The sequence below is a fragment of the Amblyraja radiata genome, chromosome 14, assembly GCF_010909765.2.
Source record: "Amblyraja radiata isolate CabotCenter1 chromosome 14, sAmbRad1.1.pri, whole genome shotgun sequence".
NCBI lineage: Eukaryota > Metazoa > Chordata > Chondrichthyes > Rajiformes > Rajidae > Amblyraja > Amblyraja radiata.
In genome coordinates, this window is record NC_045969.1 from 37918804 (window position 1) to 37939801 (window position 20998).

A 20998-nucleotide genomic window follows, 5' to 3' on the forward strand; every position below is an offset into this window, starting at 1 on the left:
CAAAAGCACTCGCTGTCTGCATTCCTCACAGCTGTAGTCAAGGTTTTTTCCAGCTTAAATGTGGCTGTTGACCATAAGAAAAAAATATGATTTCAAAAGAAATGTACTGGATTCTGCCCAGCTCTAATTCAAAGTATTGGAATAAGGAATCACACTGTTGCTGCTCCAGCTGGGTGAATATTTTGGTAGGCGGTAATCACCTACTTGTTCAAAGGTTTTATGCACTAAATAAGGGGAAACGCAGTATTGCAGTGGGCTGGCACAGTGGTGCAACAGTGGAGTTGCTGCCATACAGCACCTGAGACCCGGGTTCAATCCTGATGAAGAGTGCTGCCTTTACAGAGTTTGTACGTTCTCCCTGTGACAATGTGGGTTCTCCGGTTTCCTCCCACACTCCAAGGACATGCAGGTTTGTAGGTTGATTAGCTTCAGAAAAAAATGTAAATTGTCCCTAGTGTGTGTAGGATAATGGTGTGCATGATCGCTGGTCGGCACGGACACGGTGGGCCGAAGGGCCTGTTTCCGCGCTGTATCTCTGAACTAAACTAAACCAAACTAAATTTGTTGCCAATCATTGTTCAACTGTTGTAAATCTTTCACTTGAAACTGGTGATTTTCAAAGCAGTTGAGGTTTGAACAATTTTAACCTTGGCTCTAGTTTAAAAAACCTACTGGATGTAGAGGTCAAAAATAAAGGTGGACAAAAAAAGGATGCTCTGCTTCTGAATGAGATGTTATAACAAAGCATTGAGCTCCAGGGGTACCTGGAGAATTTGACGAGATAGGGAAAACACAAAAATAAGGAATACATAGTATATTGGAGAAAGTTCTCAGAAGAACAGATGGAATGATTCCAAATGGACTCTAAATGCCATGTGATGAATTTGCTTTACCAAAAGAAAAGGCAAAATAAAGAGGATTTTTAGTAAAATTGTGCAATATCTTAGTTCAGTTTAGTTTAGAGATACAGTGTGGAAATAGGCACTTCGGCCCACCGAGTCTACGCCAACTCACGATCATCCCGTACACCATCACTATTCTACACACTAGGAACAATTTACAATGTTACCAAAACCAATTAAGCTACAAACGTGTATGTCTTTGGAGTGTGAGGGGAAACCAGAGCACCCAGAGAAAACCCACGCGGTCACAGGGAGAACAAAAAATTACTGTGCAGTCAGCACATGTAGTCAAGATCGAATCCGGGTCTCTGGTGCTGTCAGGCAGCAACACTACTGCCGCACCACTGCACCCTCTGTCAAACTAGATTATTTGATCAGGTGTAGCAACATGATTGACCCCAAACTATTTTTGCTCATGATGAAATATGGAGGTGGGGCGTTTGTAGGTGGTAGATGAACAATGGAACTGGTAACCCAAAGGACTATTTAAAATCACTTTAAAAGTTTGGATTCTTTTTCTTCACAAGCTCATAGAAATGCAAGCATGCAGATACAAGAAATAGGGTGTTCACATCTTTATTAATGATCTTCATAGTTAAACCTAATTGTTCTAATTATACAAGTCCGTGTGTATAGCTCTACTTTAGCATTGCTCATATACATGATACGATTTGACTTAAAGATTTGAGATTTATAGGGATTATCTCTAAATTTTACTGCTGTTGTGATGGATATAATTATAGATTTCTATTGATGCCAAGCTGACTATTTTTCTAATGATGTACACAACCTTTCAGTGTATTAAATTTATGGCTTGTTCTTTGCTACTTGTATTGTACAAGAATTCAATTACCCTATAATTAAGTGATTTATCTTTTGTAGATTTGGCTTTTGTAACACTAACAATGTTTTAGAAGGAATAATTTAATGGACTTTACATACCTTGTATTTTCCCGTGCAATTTCAGATGAGAAGGGATCCGACCACAAAGGTTTTTAAAATTTCACATTTGCTTGGTTCAAACAATGCTCCTGTTATATAAGTCTTCATAATGCTATTTTTAAGTACAGTTTAAAGATAGAACAGTGAATCTGGCCCCTTCGGCCCACCGAGTTCACGCCTGTCATCAATCGCCCATTCACACTAGTTCTATGTTATAACACGTTCTCATCCACTCCCTCCACGTTAGGGGCAATTTACAGAGCACAAGTAACCTATAAACCCTCCCATCTGTGTGGGACATGGGATGAAACCAGAGCAACCAAAGGAACCCCACACGATCACAGGGAGGAAACTCCACACAAGGTCAGGATCAATCCCAGGTCTCTAGTGCTGTGAGACAGCAGCTCAACCACCTGCACGACTGTGCCACCCTTATATTAAGTATAAGTACTTTGTTACTTATCCAGTTTCCTTAATTTTAATGCCCCGCAAGCGAATTTATCCCCATTTTAAACAGATTTTTTTCATCCCATATTGAACATATATAAATCTTTTCCAGCTTTCAGGTACAAAGCCCAGAAATTAATGCTGCTATATAGTTGGTCTGCACCATTTTCAACTCGGGCTATGAAGACGTGTATTTCATGCACATGATTTGCAAGTTGTTGTGCATGATAGGCTTGCGCCCTGACTACACATGCAATCAGGCAATGTGCATTGTCCCATAATGATTGGAACTCCTGAGATGACAATTCGAAACAGGGACAAACAATGGCAACTCTCAACAAACAAAGTTTGTTCCGAAGATAAATACAAATGCTGGAGTAAGTTTATGATTTTGCTCACAACACTTAGAAAGTGATGTCTCCAAAAGTATTGTGTAGGAAGGAACTGCAGATGTTGGTTCATACTGAAGACAGGCACAAAATGCTGGAGTACCTCAGTGGGTTGGGCAGCATTTCTGGCGAACACAGAGAGATGGTGTTTCGGGTCGGAACCCTTCTTCAGACTGAAAGTGGAAAAGTAGAAGTTGGGGGAGGGGGTGGTGAAATAAACAGGAGGCTGGAAAAGGCCAGAACAAATCAGAGCTGGCAACAGATTACCTCAGGAAGGATGGAGCCCACAATGTCCCATTGTTGGCTGGGGAAGATGCGATAACAAGAGGGATCAAAGGATGCGACCAGTGGAACTGGTAGGACGACTAAGGTGGGGTGACAGCCCTGATTTGTTCTGGCCTTTTCGCGGTCCATCATTCATTCTATCCTGTCCACCTTCACTGTGCATTGCATTAGGAAGGCTGAAAGTATTATCAAGGATGCTTTCCACCTAATCCATTCACCTTCCCCTCTGGGAGAAGATAAGGAGCTTGAAAGACTGGATGTCCAGATTTTGAACAGTTTCTCCATTATTTTTACTCATGAACCAAGGACTCTTTAGACTCCTTACCTCTTTCCCACCACATTGCCAGAGGTGCCATCTCTCATATTCTTGGTCTTAACTCCACCTCATTCCATTATGCACCTCATTTTGTTTTTCACCACGTTAGGTTGTACAACAAAATTTGCTTCTGAACATGTCTACTGATAACTCTAAGAGCTTCATGCGAACCAAGGAGTTTCATTGCACCATGGTGTATATGAGAAACTAACCTGAATCTGATCTGGATCATTTTCTTTTATTACCATTCTTTGCTTTCATTGTATCTGTGGGTAAATATGCTCCTAATGCTTACCCCCTTAGTCTAGTTCAGTAAAACACTGAGTCACGCACTGGACCAACTAAACTTTATTTTTGAATGAACAACAAATCCCCCTATACGATAGCAAAACCACTGCGGGTTCGATCCTTGTCTCTGCCTGGCCAAGCCTTTCAGCCTCATGCAAGCAGACACTACGAAAAGGTCACGCAGTCCCAAGCGCCCTTCCAGAAGATCGACCACGATCCTAGTCGGGGCTACCTTTTATAGGTCAATGAACCCTGAGGGGCCAAACTACATAGGGGTGGCGCGCCCCTTACAAGCCAATCACACATATCCATTACATTAAGGTATTATTGACAGTCCCCCAACCCAATTACAAAGAGTCCCAAACAATGTTTCTACAGAAGCTTCTGGAATTAAGTCAGCTAACTGAATAATGCAACATTTACCCTGGCAGTACAAACAATTCATTCAGGGCTACACACCAGCCAATCATCAAACAGCAGGATAACTGTCCTGCAACATTATTAACATTATTTACCATCCCTTGGCAGCAATCCAATCAAAGCAATACATTTATAATATCTTGAAGTTTCTTTGCAGGGTCCTCATACATTTTATCAATTGGGAGGACATCTGGATCTTTCACCATCCTGCATATCAATCTAGGGCTCAGACTGGCTCACAGCCTGTAATTTTCCACGGACAAAGGTTAAGCAAATCTGACAAATGCAGGGATCCTCCATTTTATAGTGTCTTCAATTTGGTCAATATTAACATGAGCATTATTTTACAATGATCATGAGGACAAATCTGGAGCCTGTTTTGTAACTGGAAATATCATCAACCATGAAATCCTTGCCTTCGATATTCTCATTTTTTTGTCATTATTCTGGAATATGAGGATATAATATTTTAGGTTTGTATCTTTCCCCATCCTATTTCCAATCTTTCTGTTTGGCGTAAACACAAGTTCGGTCAAAGGATTCACCACTGAAAATTCCAGTATTTAAAAGTAGTCACAATTAATAACATACTGTACACAATACTTTGTGGGAAGGTTTTTTCCCCACAGAATTTAGCAGTGCTTAAATCAGTTAAGTCCCTACCACCCTATATCCAGGATTCTAAAAGATGTAGTGAGCAAATGCATTAATGCTGATCTTCCAAATTTCCATGGTTACAGAAAATTGGAAGATAGCACATTTAACCTCACTGCTTAAGAAAGAAAGGAGAGACAAAAACTATTGACTACCATTTGATGACAAAATGCTGGAACCCGTCAATGAGAAAGATCTAACGGAATACTTCGAAAATTTAAATGGGGCAGAATTTCCACAGAAATACACCTGGATATATTGCCAAATAAGATATTAACCGGGCTTCTCCTCCACAAAGGTTGAAGGCAGCCTTCCACTCAATAAAGTGCTCGCACTAGTTATCAGCTTTAAGGCTGGGAATATTATCCATAGGGCCTTGAAGCACTCATTAAAATGATTGGGTGAACTTAGCTATCACAGAAAGGTAAATGTAGCTTAGTCATAACCTGATTTAATTGTTAAAATAATTGTATGTGTGTGGGGGGTGTGTTTGTGTATGTGAGCAAGTGCAAGTGCAAGTGCAAGTGAGTGTGTGAGTGGATGAGTGAGAGGGGAGAATGAGTGAGAGTAAGTGAGCATGTATGAGTGAAAGTGAGTGTGTGAGAGAGGATGAGCGTGACTGGGTGTGAGTAAACATGACTGCAAGTGAGAATGAGCGAGAATGAGCTTGAGAGGGTGTGAGTAAGCATAATAGTGTGAGCTGGTAAGAGGGAATGTGAGTGAGTGAAGGTGAGCATGAATGGGTGTGTGAGAGTGAGTGAGGGTGAGCATGAGTTGGAGTGAGTGAGGGTGAGCATGAGTGGGTGTGAGTGAGGGTGAGTGAGGGTGAGCATGTGAGTGTGAGCATGAGTGGGTGCGAGTGAGTGCGAGCATGATTCGGTGTGAGTGTGAGTGAGTGTGAGCATGAGTGGGTGTGAGTGCGAGCATGAGTGGGTGTGTGTGGGTGAGTGAGAGTGAGAATGTGAGAGTTGATGAGTGTGTGTGAGTGAAGATGAGTGAGTGTGAATGAGCATGAGTGGTGTGAGTGTGCACGAGTGGTGTGTGTATGAGTGTGGGTGTGAGTGAGAGTGAACATGAGTGTGAGTGGGTGAGTGAGCATGAGTGGGAGTGGATGTGTGTGAGAATGAGCAAGATTGAGCATGAGTGTGAATGAATGTGTGAGTGAGCATGAGTGAGCTTTAGTGAGTGTGTCCGAGGGAGTGAGCGAGCACGTGGATGGGTGGGTGGGTAAGTGACTGATTGGTGAGTGAGCGATGAACGATACGTGTACGCGTGTGTGTGCCTACACACACTTTTAATCGGGTAACTTCAATTTCTTCAACAAGAAAAAAATCTGGATTTTTCGATGGGTCCCAAATGGTTTTGACTGTGAATGTCAAGGACATTCATTGACAGTGACAGCTTTCGACAGCTTGTAGAAGCCTAGGAGGATAGCGCTTCACTGACTGTCAAAAACAGTGTGGATGCAGGCGGCCACTCGTGCTGAGAGAGCCCCTGAGCTGCTGGCATCAGCGGAAGACCACAGGAGGCAAAAGCATTGCCCAGGGACATGGGGACAGCAATCTCAGGACAGCAGACTTCCTCCAGTACTATTTGCTTTTGTGAAGGTAAAATTATGTAGCGCGGAAAAACCACCTTAAGAGGTCTGTCCCACTTGGACGACCTAATCCACAAGTTTAGAAGACCCTAGACGAGTTGAAAAAAATGTCAAGATCGTGTTGACTCGTCAAAGTAAAAGACCTCCTACGACTATGACTACGACCTCCTACAACTATGTCTACGACCCCCCTCGACCTCACTCTTCCACACCTGAGACCAACTACGATTAGCTACGAGTGGAAAATGATCACATGATAAAATGATGTCATGTCTGCATTTTTTTTCTTGAGCCAGTTACTGACCTACGACTACCTACGACCACCATCGTGACCTACCTACGACCTACCTAAGAGTAAAAAGAATCAATTTTTTCCATACCAACCTTTTTTTTTACTCGTGAACATTTTTTATCACGCTGGAAAAAATGCCGCGACCCACTTGAGGCCACGAGTGCGCAGAGACGACTCACGAGCATGAGGAAGAGTTACGAAGATCTCCTACGACCTCGTGGCGACCATGCTGTGAGTATGAGCCAAGGGCAAACTCGGCAGAGGTTGCCAATTAGGTCGTGAAAGCGGGACAGGGACTTAAGAGTGTTTTTGTTTGGAGGCCGTATTCAGGAAAATAACAAAGTGGAACGAACAGATGTGGTATATTTGGACTTTAATAAGGAATCACTGTGGGCAGCAGTAGAGTTGCTGCATTACAGCGCTGGAGACCCAGGTTTTATCCTGACTACGGGTGATGTCTGTACAAAGTTTGTATGTTCTCCCCGTGACCTGCGTGGGTTTTCTCAGGGATCTCCTGTTTCCTTCCACATTTCAAAGAAGTACAGGTTTGTAGGTTAATTGGCTTCTGTGTAATGGTAAATTGTGCCTAGTGTGTAGGATAGTGTTAATGTGTGGGATCGCTGGTCGGCACAGACACGGTGGGCCGAAGGGCCTGTTTCCACACTGTATCTCTAAACTAAATTACAGTATCATCCCTAATCATATCAAATGGATGCGCTGGCTTCAGCAGGATGTCCTCTTTCTATTTCTTATATAATTAAATGTCCACAGTTGGACAGATTGTTAATACAATGTTGCCCCGGGCTAACTCACTGAAGCCTAGCAAATTATTTAAAGCAAACAGAAAATTAGATGCTCATCCGTTATAAAAAACGTCCTCGCTGGATTTAACTCAATTTAAATTATCAGGTTCCAATAACAATTACAACAACCACACATTTGTCATCTCCCAACAACCATTCAGTGTGTTGTTGTAAAGCCTATTTAAGATGTATTTAGAATCTTATTATAACTGCAGATAGGCACAAAGTGCTGGAGTAACTCAGTGGGTCCTGGCAGCATCTCTGGAGAAAAGGAATAGGTGATGTTTCGATTCAAGACCCTAAATCAGACGGAGAGTCAGGGAGTATGATAACGATCTTCCTCACAATCTATTTAACGCATCTTTTAGAATAAGGTTGCTCTATTGTAAATTCCGTTTATATGTTTCCAGTAAAAATTACCAATAGTTTAGTTTGTTATGGGCAGGCGTACTGAGGAACAGTGGTAAGAGTGAGGGCACATGCAAATTGGAGGAACAGCACCTCAGATTTCACTTGGGTAGCTTACAACCCAGTGGTATGAACATTGAATTCTCTAATCTTATATAACTTCTACTTACACCGCCCTCCGCTTCCCCCCCTTGCCCCCTTCCTCCACCCTAGTAGTCTTACTAGCTCCAATGTTCGCCATATTGTTTCCCTCTTGAAATCGCACCTTCCCTAAACAACAATGGGCTTACCAGGCAATGCCCAGTCTGAGGTCATTTCTGGCTGGCCTTGATTGGTCCTGGACATTTCTCGCCTCCAGCTTCCACCCTTCCCCCACCTCATACTTTCAGCTTAGTTTAGTGATACAGCCATCGGCCAAACATCGATCACCCGTACACTAGTTTTATGTAATCCCACTTTCGCATCCTACACACCAGGAGGTAATTTACAGAAACCTTTAACCTGCAAATCTGCTTGCCTTGGGATGTGGGTGGAAGCCAGAGCACCCGGAGAAAACCCACGCGGAGACAGGAACAATCTCTGCACAGACATCACCCGTAGTCTGGATCGAACCTGGGTCTCTGGCGCTGTGAGGCAGTAGCTCCACCATTGCGCAACTGTGCTGCCCTGCTTTGTAAGACAGAGCTAGGTCGGAGCAGATGCTGGTTTATACCGAAGATAGACACAAAATACTGGAATAACTCAGCAGGTCATGCAGCATCTCTGGAGAAAAGAGAATAGGTGAAGTTTCCTGTCGTAACCCTTCTTTCAGACTAAAAGTAGAGGTGGTGAGGGGTGGGGAAGTAGGAGGGAGCTCATCTGAACACAGCAGAGTCACATTGAAAAAACCCTGAGTTCATGTAGGGCCTGAAGTACACCTTTTAAATAGCAGTGGCATTCTCTACAGTAACTCAGATCTGAGAGAGAGTACTTGAAGGCAGTCCTTAGCTTCCAACTTGAGAAATCAGCAGTCAGAGCTTCCCTGGGTTCTCAATCTCGAAGTATCCATTCCAGCACTTCACTGGCTGGTCAATCGCAGGCACTGGGGTTGTATTAAAGAGCAGAATTATTTTTTTCCCCCCATAATCTCAGTCATAGAATCACACAACACAAAAAAAAGGCCCTTCAGCCCACCATGTTCATGCCAACATTTTTGCCCACTTACACAATTCCCATTCTGCCCACATAAAAACCATATCCTTTTATGCCTTCAGCATATTCCAAGTACCAACCACTCTGTGTAAAAATACTTACCCCCAGCATACGCTTTAAAACTTGTTGGTCTCATCTTAAACCAACACTGGTTCCATCAGCCGCCATGCAATAGATTGTGTTTAGTTTAGTTTAGAGATACAGTGCGGAAACAGGCCCTCAGTTCACTGAGTCCGGGTCGACCAGTGATCCCTGCACATTAACACTACCCTACACACACTAGGGACAATTTAATAGTTATACCAAGCCAATTAACCTACAAACCTGTGCGTCTTTAGTGTGCAAGAGTAAGCCCACGCAGGTCATGGGGAGAACATACAAACTCCATACAGACAAGCACTTGTAGTCAGGATCGAAGCTGGATCTCTGGCGGTGCAAGGCAGTAGCTCTACCACTCTGCCACTGTGACACCGTGTTAATCTATGTTTGATCAAAATCTTAATTTGTTCCAAGTTTTAAATTCTGTGGTCATGAGGGACTCATCTCCTAATTAGCCTCTCAGGTTGATGCTGCAGGTTCAGCTTCAGGCAGCAGCAGTTTGCCTTGGGCCAGACTGAAAGTTAGGCTGAAGATCCAATTAACTCATGTGGCAGGATTAGACCACCCCCCTGCAAATGCCAAGAGGTGCAGCTCACAACCAGACATTCAGGCAGCCTATTTTCATGAACATCTGAACCGCTTTCAACAGGTTCAACAGATATATCTAGCCATTGGAGAAAGGAAGCCGTCTTACGAACATGCAGGACTGGCACTGCACACTTGTGAAGAAGGCATGGCATACACTAACAAGGTCTTTTCCTTTGAAAGAGTAGCCACCATTCTTCCTAAACATTCACTGAATGTCTTGAGGATTGTGAGCCCATCACACAAACCAACCTCCCTTCCATTGACTCCATCTACACTTCAAGCCGCCTCGGCAAAGCCACCAGCATAATCAAGGACCGGTCTCACCCTGGCCACTCCCTCTTCTCCCCACTCCCATCAGGCAAGAGGCACAGATGTTTGAAAACACACAGAGGTGAAACGGTCCACATTCAGGGACAGTTTCTTCCAGCTGTTATTAAGAAACTAAACCATCCTCTCATCAACTAGAGAGCAGTTCCGAGCTCCCATCTCCCTCATTGGAAACATAGAAACATAGAAAATAGGTGCAGGAGTAGGCCATTTGGCCCATCGAGCCTGCACCGCCATTCAATATGATCATGGCTGATCATCCAACTCAGTATCCCACCCCTGCCTTCTCTCCATACCCCCTGATCCCTTTAGCCACAAGGGCCACATCTAACTCCCTCTTAAATATAGCCAATGAACTGGCCTCAACTACCTTCTGTGGCAGAGAATTCCACAGATTCACCACTCTCTGTGTAAAAAAGGATTTTCTCATCTCGGTCCTAAAAGACTTCCCTCTTATCCTTAAACTGTGACCCCTAGTTCTGGACTTCCCCAACATCGGGAATAATCTTCCTGCATCTAGCCTGTCCAACCCCTTAAGAATTTTGTAAGAATTGGAGACCTTCAAATATCTTTATTCGGATTTTATTGGACTTTATCTTGCACTAAACGTTATACCTTTTGTCCTATATCTGTACACTGTGAACATGCAATCTCCACACAGGGGTCAGGATTGAACCCGGGTCTCGGGTGTTGTGAGGCATTAGCTCTACCAGCTGCACCGCTGTGCCATCGCACTCTTTGATTAGTGATTTAAATAGATCTGGTGGATCATAGCATTTACATCACATAATAAGCACATGTACCAGTCGGTTCATTAGATGCTTCAACTCTGTTCTAAATCTGAGAAACAGATGCTTTGGCATTGTACTGAACATAACAGGTAGCAGCATCACTGTGTCCTGAAATACCAAGTCTACACCCAATCTAAACAGTGATTCTTAAAGTACTTTTAACAATTATTATCATAGTGTAGACATTTTGAAGAGTGTTGCAACTTGAAACTGAGACATAGCTTCGAAACATTAAAACATAGAAAATAGGTGCAGGAGTAGGCCATTCGGCCCTTCGAGCCAGAACCGCCATTCAATATGATCACGGCTGATCATCCAAAATCAGTATCCCGTTCCTGCTTTCTTCCCATACCCCTTAATTATGTTTGCCCTAATAGCTAAATCTAACTCACTCTTGGAAACATCCAGTGAATTTGTCTCCACTGCTGGGGTAGAGAATTCCACAGATTCACAACTCTCTGGATGAAAAAGATTGTCCTCATCTCAGTCCTAAATGACCTACTCCTTATTCTTACACTGTGACCCCTGGTTCTGGACTCCCCCAACATCGGGACCATTTTCCCTGCATCTAGCCTGTCCAATCCCTTAAGAATTCTATGTTTCTATAAGATCTCCTCTCATCCTTCTAAATTCCAGTGAATATGAGCCCAGTCGATCCCTTCTTGCATGTGTTTTCCTCACCCCTGATTCACACAGGGTTCAATTTAGTTTACAGCATGTAAACAGGCCCTTCGGCCCATCGGGTCCATGCCGATCATTGACAATCCATCAACACTAGTTCTATCTTACACACTCGGGACAATTTATAGAAGCCAATTCACCAACAAACCTCCACATCTTAGGAGTGTGGGAGGAGACTAGAGAAAACCCACATGGTCACGGGGAGAATGTACAAACTTCACACAGACAACACCCTTAGTCAGGATCGAACCTGGGTCTCTGGTGCTGTAAGGCAGCAACTTCACTAAGAGACCATGACTAATGATCACAGTTCAATAGAATTGCCCAAATAAGGCTGTGGGATGAAATTCCTACACTGTTGATCCTTTTTGGTACACGTTGCAATGGGACTGTTTCTCAATTATGGGTAATTCAATTTAAAGATTTTATATGCCCTGTACAAGTTTTTATGATGCAAACCGTAGTACAATCTTTTCAGTAAGAAACAAATTAAGCCTCTTAAAATAACTCCTTGTGAAGACAATGAAATAAAACATCCTCCAAGCTCAGCACTGGACTAGAATGAATGCAGCTGGTGAAATTGTGTTAACATTTCTTTTCCATTAGGTGGGCATTATTGACAAGACCAATATTTATTCATCATTCCTAATGAACAATGAGAAACTATTGGTGGTGTTTTACTAGGTGGTTATGCCATCTTATGAAGCATATTAGAACATAGAACAGTATAGTACAGAAACAGGCTTGTCAGCCCACAACATTAATGCCAAACATGTTGCCGAGTTAAACTGATCTCTCTGCCTGTCGATGATCCATATCTCTCTACTCCCTGTACTTACATAAGACATAGGAACACTTAGGCTATTCAGCCCATTGGGTCTAATCCGCCATTCAATAATGGCTGATCTATTTAAACCTCTCAACACCATTCTCCTACCTTTTCCCCATAACTTTTTATACCAATCCTAATCAATCTCTGTCTTAAAACTGCCCAATGTCGGCCTCCACAGCCATTCATGGCAATGAATTCCACAGATTCACCACTCTTTGGCTACAGAAATTCCTCCTCATCTCCATTTTGAAGGTACATCATTTTATACTGACATTGTGCCCTCTAGTTCTAGACTCTTCCATAGAAACATAGAAAATAGGTGCAGGAGTAGGCCATTCGGCCCTTCAAGCCTGCACCGCCATTCAATATGATCATGGCTGATCATCCAACCCAGTATCCTGTACCTGCCTTCTCTCCATACCCCCTGATCCCTTTAGCCACAAGGGCCACATCTAACTCCCTCTTAAATATAGCCAATGAACTGGCCTCAACTACCTTCTGTGGCAGAGAAGCTAGTTCCTGGAAACATCTTTTCCACGTCACTCTATCTATGCCTTTCATTGTCTGGTAGTTTTCAATAAGATCCTCCCTCATCTAAGAGGGAATCTACCTAAAAGCCTCTTAGACGCCACTATAATTTCTGGCTCCACAACCACCCTCTGTGTAAAAAACATGCCCTGCATATCTCCATTAAACTTTTCCCCTCTCATCTTTCATCAACGCTCTCCGGTGTTGGACATTTCCACTCTGGGAATAAGATTCTGTCTACCCTTCTCATAAGTTTATATACTTCTCTGAAGTCACGCTTCAACCTTTTGATTGTCTACCCTATCTATAGGCCAGAAGGTGACAACAGTTTATTTCAATTCAACAGTGGATTTAATTGTTCTTCACAACAATCCACCTGTTTCATGGTTTAAAAAAAACAGATATTTTCATAAGTATTTCTACACTTATCACCCAGGCCATTGGATTCCTTACCTTTGATTTAGTAGCTCTGATAATTTTTGCATTGATACAGCTTTGATTGTACTAACGATCCACCCATCAAGAACTTTTACATAGACACAAAATGCTGGAGTAACTCTGTCTGGAGAGAAGGAATGTGTGATGTTTCGGGAAGAACATGTCTGAAGAAGGGTATTGACCTGGAACGTTACCCATTCCTTCTCCCCAGAGATGCAGACTATTCTGCTGAGTTACTCCAGCATTTTGTGTCTATCTTTGTTGTAAGCCAGAATCTGCACAGTTTCTTTCTACACAATAATTTTCAAGCGTTGCTTTGGCAAACATATGGATAAGGCTAGTAATCAACACTTACCTTGCACTATCAGATGCACTTGATAGGTCTTAGGATGGTGCTGGGTCTGCACTGAGCAGGTGTAAGGACCTTCATCGGATACATCCACTTGCTGAATCTGAAGGCTATACTCTAAGTGAGCGCTGGTCAATAGAGTAACTCGTGGGTCCAAGGACCATTTGTCATTTCCAGCAAAAATAATATTAGATCGGTTCAGCCAAGCAACCTTTGAGATCCTATCGTCAACATAGCACCTTTAAAAGAAGAGAAACATATCTTCAAACAATGTTGAAATAAAGTGAACTAAAAGAAACAGCCCTAGACCACCAATTAATTTAAATTTCTGGTTTGAAAGACCAACACGAAAGAGCATGCTGTGATTATATTATTTGAATGGAAGATAATAGGGATGGGTACACAAAGTCCATGTGGAATATTTAATAGGGGAGAATGGATTTTGCTCATTTGGTATAAACCTTTGAAGCACTCTTTGAGCAGAATAAAAGGACGTACCTCCTGAAAGGAGATGAGGAGGAATTTATTTTGTCAGAGGGTGGTGAGTCTGTGGAATTCATTGCCACAGAAGGCTGTGGAGGCCAAGTCAATGGATATTGATAAGATGGCGATTGACAGATTCTTGATTAGTACAGGTGTCAGAGGTTGTAGGGAGAAGGCAGAAGAATGGGCTTGAGAGGGAAAGATAGATCAGCCACGATTGAATGGAAGGGTAGAATTGATTGGCAAATTGCCTTATTTTGCTCTTATAGCTTAAGAACATAAATTAGTTAATGATTTGAACCCCAAGACTGGTTTGTTGCCCCAAATACTCTATCAGACATGCAGTAAGATTTTCACACATGTTTATCATATAAGCCTCAAAACGGAATAAAACATTTTTTTCAATTTCATAAACTTAGATTTCAAATATCATTTGTACATATCTTCTTTACTCACTGCCTGAAAATAACTGTCCATGATATTAGAATTAAATACAATGAGAAAAGATCAAAACAGAAATTGCAGCACCTATATATATATATTTTAATTTGACTGGTTTTGGAATTGCTACAGCATAAACAGTCTTTTAAAATACTTTTTGTGGGTCAACAACGATAACAATGATTGGAATCTGTTTGAGGGTCATATTAGAAATGGCTTCTTTGTAAATGGTAATTCTAAGTTCAATAATACACAATAAATGTGCACAGGTTATAAGAATAATACAATGTGAACCTGCTACATCATATTTTGACTGCTTGCTTCTAAAGCTCAGTCCATTAACACAGCAAAACATATTAGTTGCCAAATTATTTGTAATGTACAAAGATTTTAATTACTGGGCAACCAGCACACAGGTGCATTCTGGATAAAATTACACATACTTGTGAGAAAACACTTGGATGTCATTAGTTATAAGTTGAACATCAATGTCCATCTCCAATAATATATGGTCCAGCAGCACTAGTTTCAGGGAAAAATCTATTTCTGTCACAATTGATCAATTTTAAACATCTATAATTTCTCAATACTGAAAATCTACCGCAATAATAATAATAATATGCAAAATAATACCAATAGTTTAAAAAATATTCTGCCTCCTTTCAATCGGCATGGCACCGGGTGTGACATTGTTAAACACGCTGCTTCCAAAATATAGCTTGCAAAATATGTTGTTTCATAAATGGTTGCTAGCTGCTGCAAGGCACTAAGTAATAACAAATAATGAAGCATGGACCATGAAGTGATGAATAATGCACCTCCAAATCTGATTTAAGACACTGATTTTGACTACAATGCCAAATGAATTTTGATATACCTTCCAAGAGCAAATTATCGTGCAATCTTTCATGGTTTTAACAATTTTCAATGGAGCAACAGAACTGCATATTTTGCTTCTTATAATAGAATTACTGGGGTTACACAGAATTAATTCTGGTGACCTTGAAAAGCACTGGTTTCAATACGACCTGTTAAATCTTTTCATACATTTAAGGTAGACGACTCCCATTTGAGCTTTAATAAAGGAAGCCAGGAATTAATGCACACCATTTGTGTCACTGAATCCGATCTTGTGAAAAATTTGCTTTCATTTTGCTGATCCTTTCTCCCACCCCATCACAAAGACTTCCCATCATTTCCTCACACACAAAAAAATAATCCATTTTGACATTTTGGAAAAAATGTACAAAAGTGGAAAAAAAAATACAATGATCACTTAGAGTGCTGATCATTGACAAAAACAAGATGAAAATAATTCCTCACATCACTACCTGCTTGTGAGTAATTTGGTTATTTGGGTGATGGGAATAAAATTGATGATATTGATTGACATACATGCCATAAATCTCTTCAAATGGAAACAAAGTTTGGGAGGTATCACAGAATGGGCAGCTGGATTGATAGTGTCCATTTTAGACCAGCACCCACAGAAGAATTCACAACCCCATTGATTCTCATTCTCACTGTTTCTATCTCCATATTATCTTTTTGTCATCCACACTTCATGATTTATTTTCTTGTCCTCTGTCTTAAACTAAAAGTATAATTGGCAAAAGTCTTAAAGTCCTTGTCTCTTCCCTCCTTGTTGTCCCCCTGCGTTGAGGCGATCCAGGCTTCCGATGTTGGGCTGAGCTTCCGAGGCTCCGCCGCCACTGCCACCGCCGCAACACCACCACAGCGCGAAGTCGGCCAGCCTCGCATTGGTAAGACCTGGCTCTGCCTCCGGAGCCTCGAGGTCGGTCGCAGTTGGAGGCCGCCAGCTCCGCCATTAGGCCTCAGCGCAGACGGAGACAGGGGATACGACAAGAAAAGGTTGCATCCCCCTGAAGGAAGAGACCAAAACCCCCCCCCCCCCCCCCCCCCCTCCCCCCACACACATACACAACCAAAATAAACTAAAACAGGACAACAACAAAAAAGACAAACGGACTGCAGGCGAGCCGCAGCTGCAGGGCAGCGCCGCCACTTCAGGAAACTTGGAACACAAGTACACATCTGTAGGGTAATGGGAAATTGAATAGTAAACCGACAGGACAAAGATACATTCATTGGAAATAAAGTCATCCCTAGCCATCAAGGCAAATGGATAAGGCAAATGCCCAACAACTAGAGAGCAGCCCTGAGCTACTATCTACCTCATTTGAGACCCTCAGACTATCTTTGATCAGACTTTGCTAGACTTTATCTTGCACTAGACGTTATTCATGTTTTTCCCTTTATCGTGTATCTGTGCACTATGGATGGCTCGATTGTAATAATGTATTGTCTTTCTGCTGACTGGTTAGCACACAACACGTTTCTCATTGTACCTCGGTACACGTGACAATAAACTAAACTAAATTAAACTGAAAAACTAATTTTAAAAGTAGGCAGCACAGGAATATGAAATATCATAAAAGGAAATCCTTTGGACCAATTGTAATTTTCCTTTCTAATTTTGGATGGAGATGGGATTACAATTATACTTTTAGTTTAGGTTAGTTTAGTTTAGTTTAAAGTTTAAAGATACAGCATGAAATCAGGCCCTTCAGCCCACTGAGACCAGCGATCCCTTTACACTAACACTATCCTACACGCTAGGGACAATTTTACTATTTTTACCAAAGCCAATTAACCTACAAACCTGTATGTCTTTGGAGTGTGGGAGGAAACCGGAGCGCCCAAGGAAAAGGCATGTGGTCACAAGAAGAACGTACAAACTACATACAAGCAGACCACTAGTCAGGATTGAACCCAGGTCTCAAGCGCTGTATGGCTGCAACTCTACCGCTGCGCCACCTTGTTTACATAGAAACATAGGTGCAGTAGGCCCTTCGAGCCAGCACCGCCATTCAGTATGATCATGGCTGATCATCAAAACCAGTACCCCGATCCTGCTTTTCCCCATATCCCTTGATTCCTTTAGCCCAAGAGCTAAATCTAACTCTCGATTGAAAACTTTGCTTTGGAAACATTATTGAAGTGGCGTTAACAACATTGAAGTCCATGGGATTGAAGGTGCAGAAGCAACGGCTGCAAAATTAGCTAAAACGGAGAGAAGACAGCAAGCAGAGAGCACCTGTGAAGAGTGTTTCTTTTTACAGGCTGGAAGGAAGAATACAGTGGTGTCTCCAGAGTCAATGTTAGGATTAAAACACAAAGTGCTTTAGGAAATCAGATTGAAGAAGGGTCCCAGCCCAAAATGTTGTCAGCCATTTCCTCAACAGTTTTTGCTTGACCCACTGAGTTCCTCCAGCACTTTGTTTTCTGCTCAAACTTCCAAAATCCACAGTTCCTTGTGTCTCAGCATTACGGTTCCTGTTCTTTGAAGTGCATGTTAACAAGCTGGACTTAATATTTAGGACATTGTCAGAAATGTAGGTATTAATGAAAAAGCATTATATATAGTGGGCACTTAGATATTGGTTAAACAATTAGACACATGCCAACTGACATTTAATGCAGAGAAGTGTGCAGTTATACATTTTGACAGGAAAATTGAGGGGAAGTAAGATGAATTGAATGGTACAATATTAATGTGCATGTAGAGACGATTTTTGTTGTCGGCAGTACGTTGACAATGGCGTGCAAAAGTGTAAATGGAATTCTTATGTTTGTGAAAAGAGGAATAATGTGCCAAAGTAAAAAAATTCCATTAAATCGTTATAATTCTTCAAGCTTCAATTGTTACTGATTTTGTTGATGGAAACTGCACTTTCGGAAGGATGGTCAAAGCCTGTGAGAGGTTGCAGATGAGATTTACCATAATAGTTTCAGAGACGAAGGACTTCAGTTATTGGAAACATTGGAAAATGTGTGTTTGTTCTCTTTGGTTGGAGTGTTCAATATCAGGAATGCCTTTTCAAGAAAAAAAACTTTTCCAGTGACACAAAGGTTACTAACACCTGGTTGATTGCTGTAGCAACAACACCCACTTGTTCAACATGAACTAAACCAAGGAACTAACCATTGACGTGTGAAGGATGGAACTGCAGATGCTTGTTTAAACCGAAGATAGTCACAAAATGCTGGAGTAACTCAGCGGGACAGGCAGCATCTCTGGGTAGAACAAATTGGTGATGTTTCGGGTCAAGACCCTCCTTCAGACTCACCGTTGAAGTTAACTAACCATTGCCTTCAGAAACAGGAAGTTGGGAGACAATATGTCAGTTCTTCATTGGTGGGCTGGAGGTGGAGAGGTGTAATAAAAAGAAACTGCAGATGCTGGTTTAGACCAAAGATGGACACAAAGTGTCCAACTTCCAGCAGAGGAAGGAAGGGCAATGGAGAGGAATGTTTCTGATTTCTTACTTTCAATGAGGTGAGCAAAATCCTTTATTATCTTTCAACGACCAGTAATTCAAAATGTCTCCAAACACTCCGATGAATGTACTGTAGAAAGGACTCATGACTTTAGACTTTAGAGATAGAGTGCATAAACAGACCCTTTGGTCCACCGAGTACGCGCCAACCAGCGATCACCCCGTACACCCACACTATCCTACACACCAGGGACAATTTATAATTTTACCAATGCCCATTAACCTACAAACCTGTACATCTTTGGAGCATAAGAGGAAACCGGAGTTCCTGGAGAAAACCCATGCGGTCACAGGGAGAACGTACAAATTCCGTACAGACAGCACCCATAGTCATGATCGAATCAGGGTGTCTGGGGTTGTAAGGGAGCAACACTACTGCTGCGATACTATGCCACCCTTGTTTACATCATGACCTGGTATGGCAATTTTAATGCACAGGGACTTAAGATGCTGCAGAGAGTGTTAGACTCCGTCAAGTCCATTGTGGACATAGGCCTTCCCACCATCAAAAATATCTACATGAGGAACTGCCTCCAGAAGACAGCCTCCATCATCAAAGATCTCCATCATCCAGCCATCTACAGGAAGCACATCAGTATACACCACACCACCTGGTTCAGGAAGAGCTGCTTTCCTACAACTATCATGTTCTTGAACCAACCTGCACAACCCTTATCACCCTCCTTCCACAAAGGAACACTCCAGACCATCTTTTGGACTATAATGGATTTGTTTTTGTCTATTTGTGTTTTGCTCCGCTTTCCTCCCACATTGCAAAGACGTCTCTTTAAATTTTTCCCTAGTGCATACGGAATGGATGGGATAGTGATATGTCATAAATAGAGCCAGGATTTTGCCATAAATGCAATGTGCCTTTTCATGCCTTTTTTGATGATTTCACCAGGGTAATGCCTTTTTCACGGTCAAGTGCCTAAATCAGCCCTTTTTTTGTCGTTTTGCAAAAAGGTTGTGCTATTTTCTCTAGTTGTACAGTGATTACAATGGCATTTTCTATGTTAACATGTTAATATTAATGTTATTAATAACATGTTAACATATTATAACTTACAATAAAATTTCCACCACCGGGGCAAAACCCGGGTGCCACCGTAGGTTGTTCATTCGTTTTTGCCGCTGCCCGCTGGTTCAGTTTTCTCCAAGAACTATTTAAGAAAGAACTGCAGATGCTGGAAAAATCGAAGGTAGACAAAAAATGCTGGAGAAACTCAGCGGGTGAGGCAGCATCTATGGAGAGAAGGAATAGGCGATGTTTCGGGTCAAGACCCTTCTTCAGACTGATGTGGGGGAAAGGGAAAAAGAAAGGAAGTGGCGAAGACAGTAGGGCTGGGAGGGGGAAGGGGAGGAGGGAGAAGACAAGGGCTATCTAAAATTAGAGAAGTCAATGTTGGTGTAGACTACTGAAGTGAAATACCCAAGCTTGTCTCCTCACTACATTTACTGCTGGCTCCAGTTGCAAATCTGAGTTTGAGTGATTTGTGCAAGGCATTCATTGATGCTGGAATTCCACGGTGGAAATTTGAAAACAAATCTCTCAGAGGTTTTTTTAGAGAAATACAGAGGAACATATACCAAGCGAGTCATCATTATGGAATCATTATTTTGACAGCAACTTCAACATTGTTGTGCAGAAAATTAAAGATTAAATTTCATGCAACAGAATATGGGTCCCAATAGGCTTGACAACCGATGCTGTGGGGAGATATGTTGCCAATGTGGTTATCGCTACACTGGAGGCAGGTCAACCATCAAAGGAGTATTTGTTGACATTGGAAATATTGGGGAAGTCAAACAGCTCTACTGCTGTTCAGTTGTTTACATCTTCACTTGCTGTACTTTGGCCAGAAGGTATAAAACACGAGAATGTACTTCTGTTTGTGACTTAAAGTTTTATTCTCCAAAATGTTGCATTTGACATGCTTAGCTCAAGGACATAGAAACATAGAAACATAGAAAATAGGCGCAGGAGTAGGCCATTCGGCCCTTCGAGCCTGCACCGCCATTCAATATGATCATGGCTGATCATGGACGTCATAGAATTGCCAAGCACATACGTAGCTTGTTTCCAAATGTCGATCACCTAGTTTCCAATGTCAAGAAAATCTTCCTCAAAGCACCGTCACGTGTG

The 20998-nt window shown here is 42.0% G+C and overlaps 1 protein-coding gene across 3 annotated transcripts in view; it reads right to left on the reverse strand.

Annotated features, from left to right (window-relative positions):
* LOC116980693 (limbic system associated membrane protein) overlaps nt 1–20998 on the reverse strand; it is a 1768528-nt gene that overhangs the window by 314139 nt on the left and 1433391 nt on the right. For all 3 annotated transcript variants that reach the window (XM_033033154.1, XM_033033155.1, XM_033033153.1), the window contains one exon: nt 13574–13806. In XM_033033154.1, coding sequence (XP_032889045.1) covers nt 13574–13806 — 233 coding nt within the window. The remainder of the gene's footprint in view (nt 1–13573; nt 13807–20998) is intronic.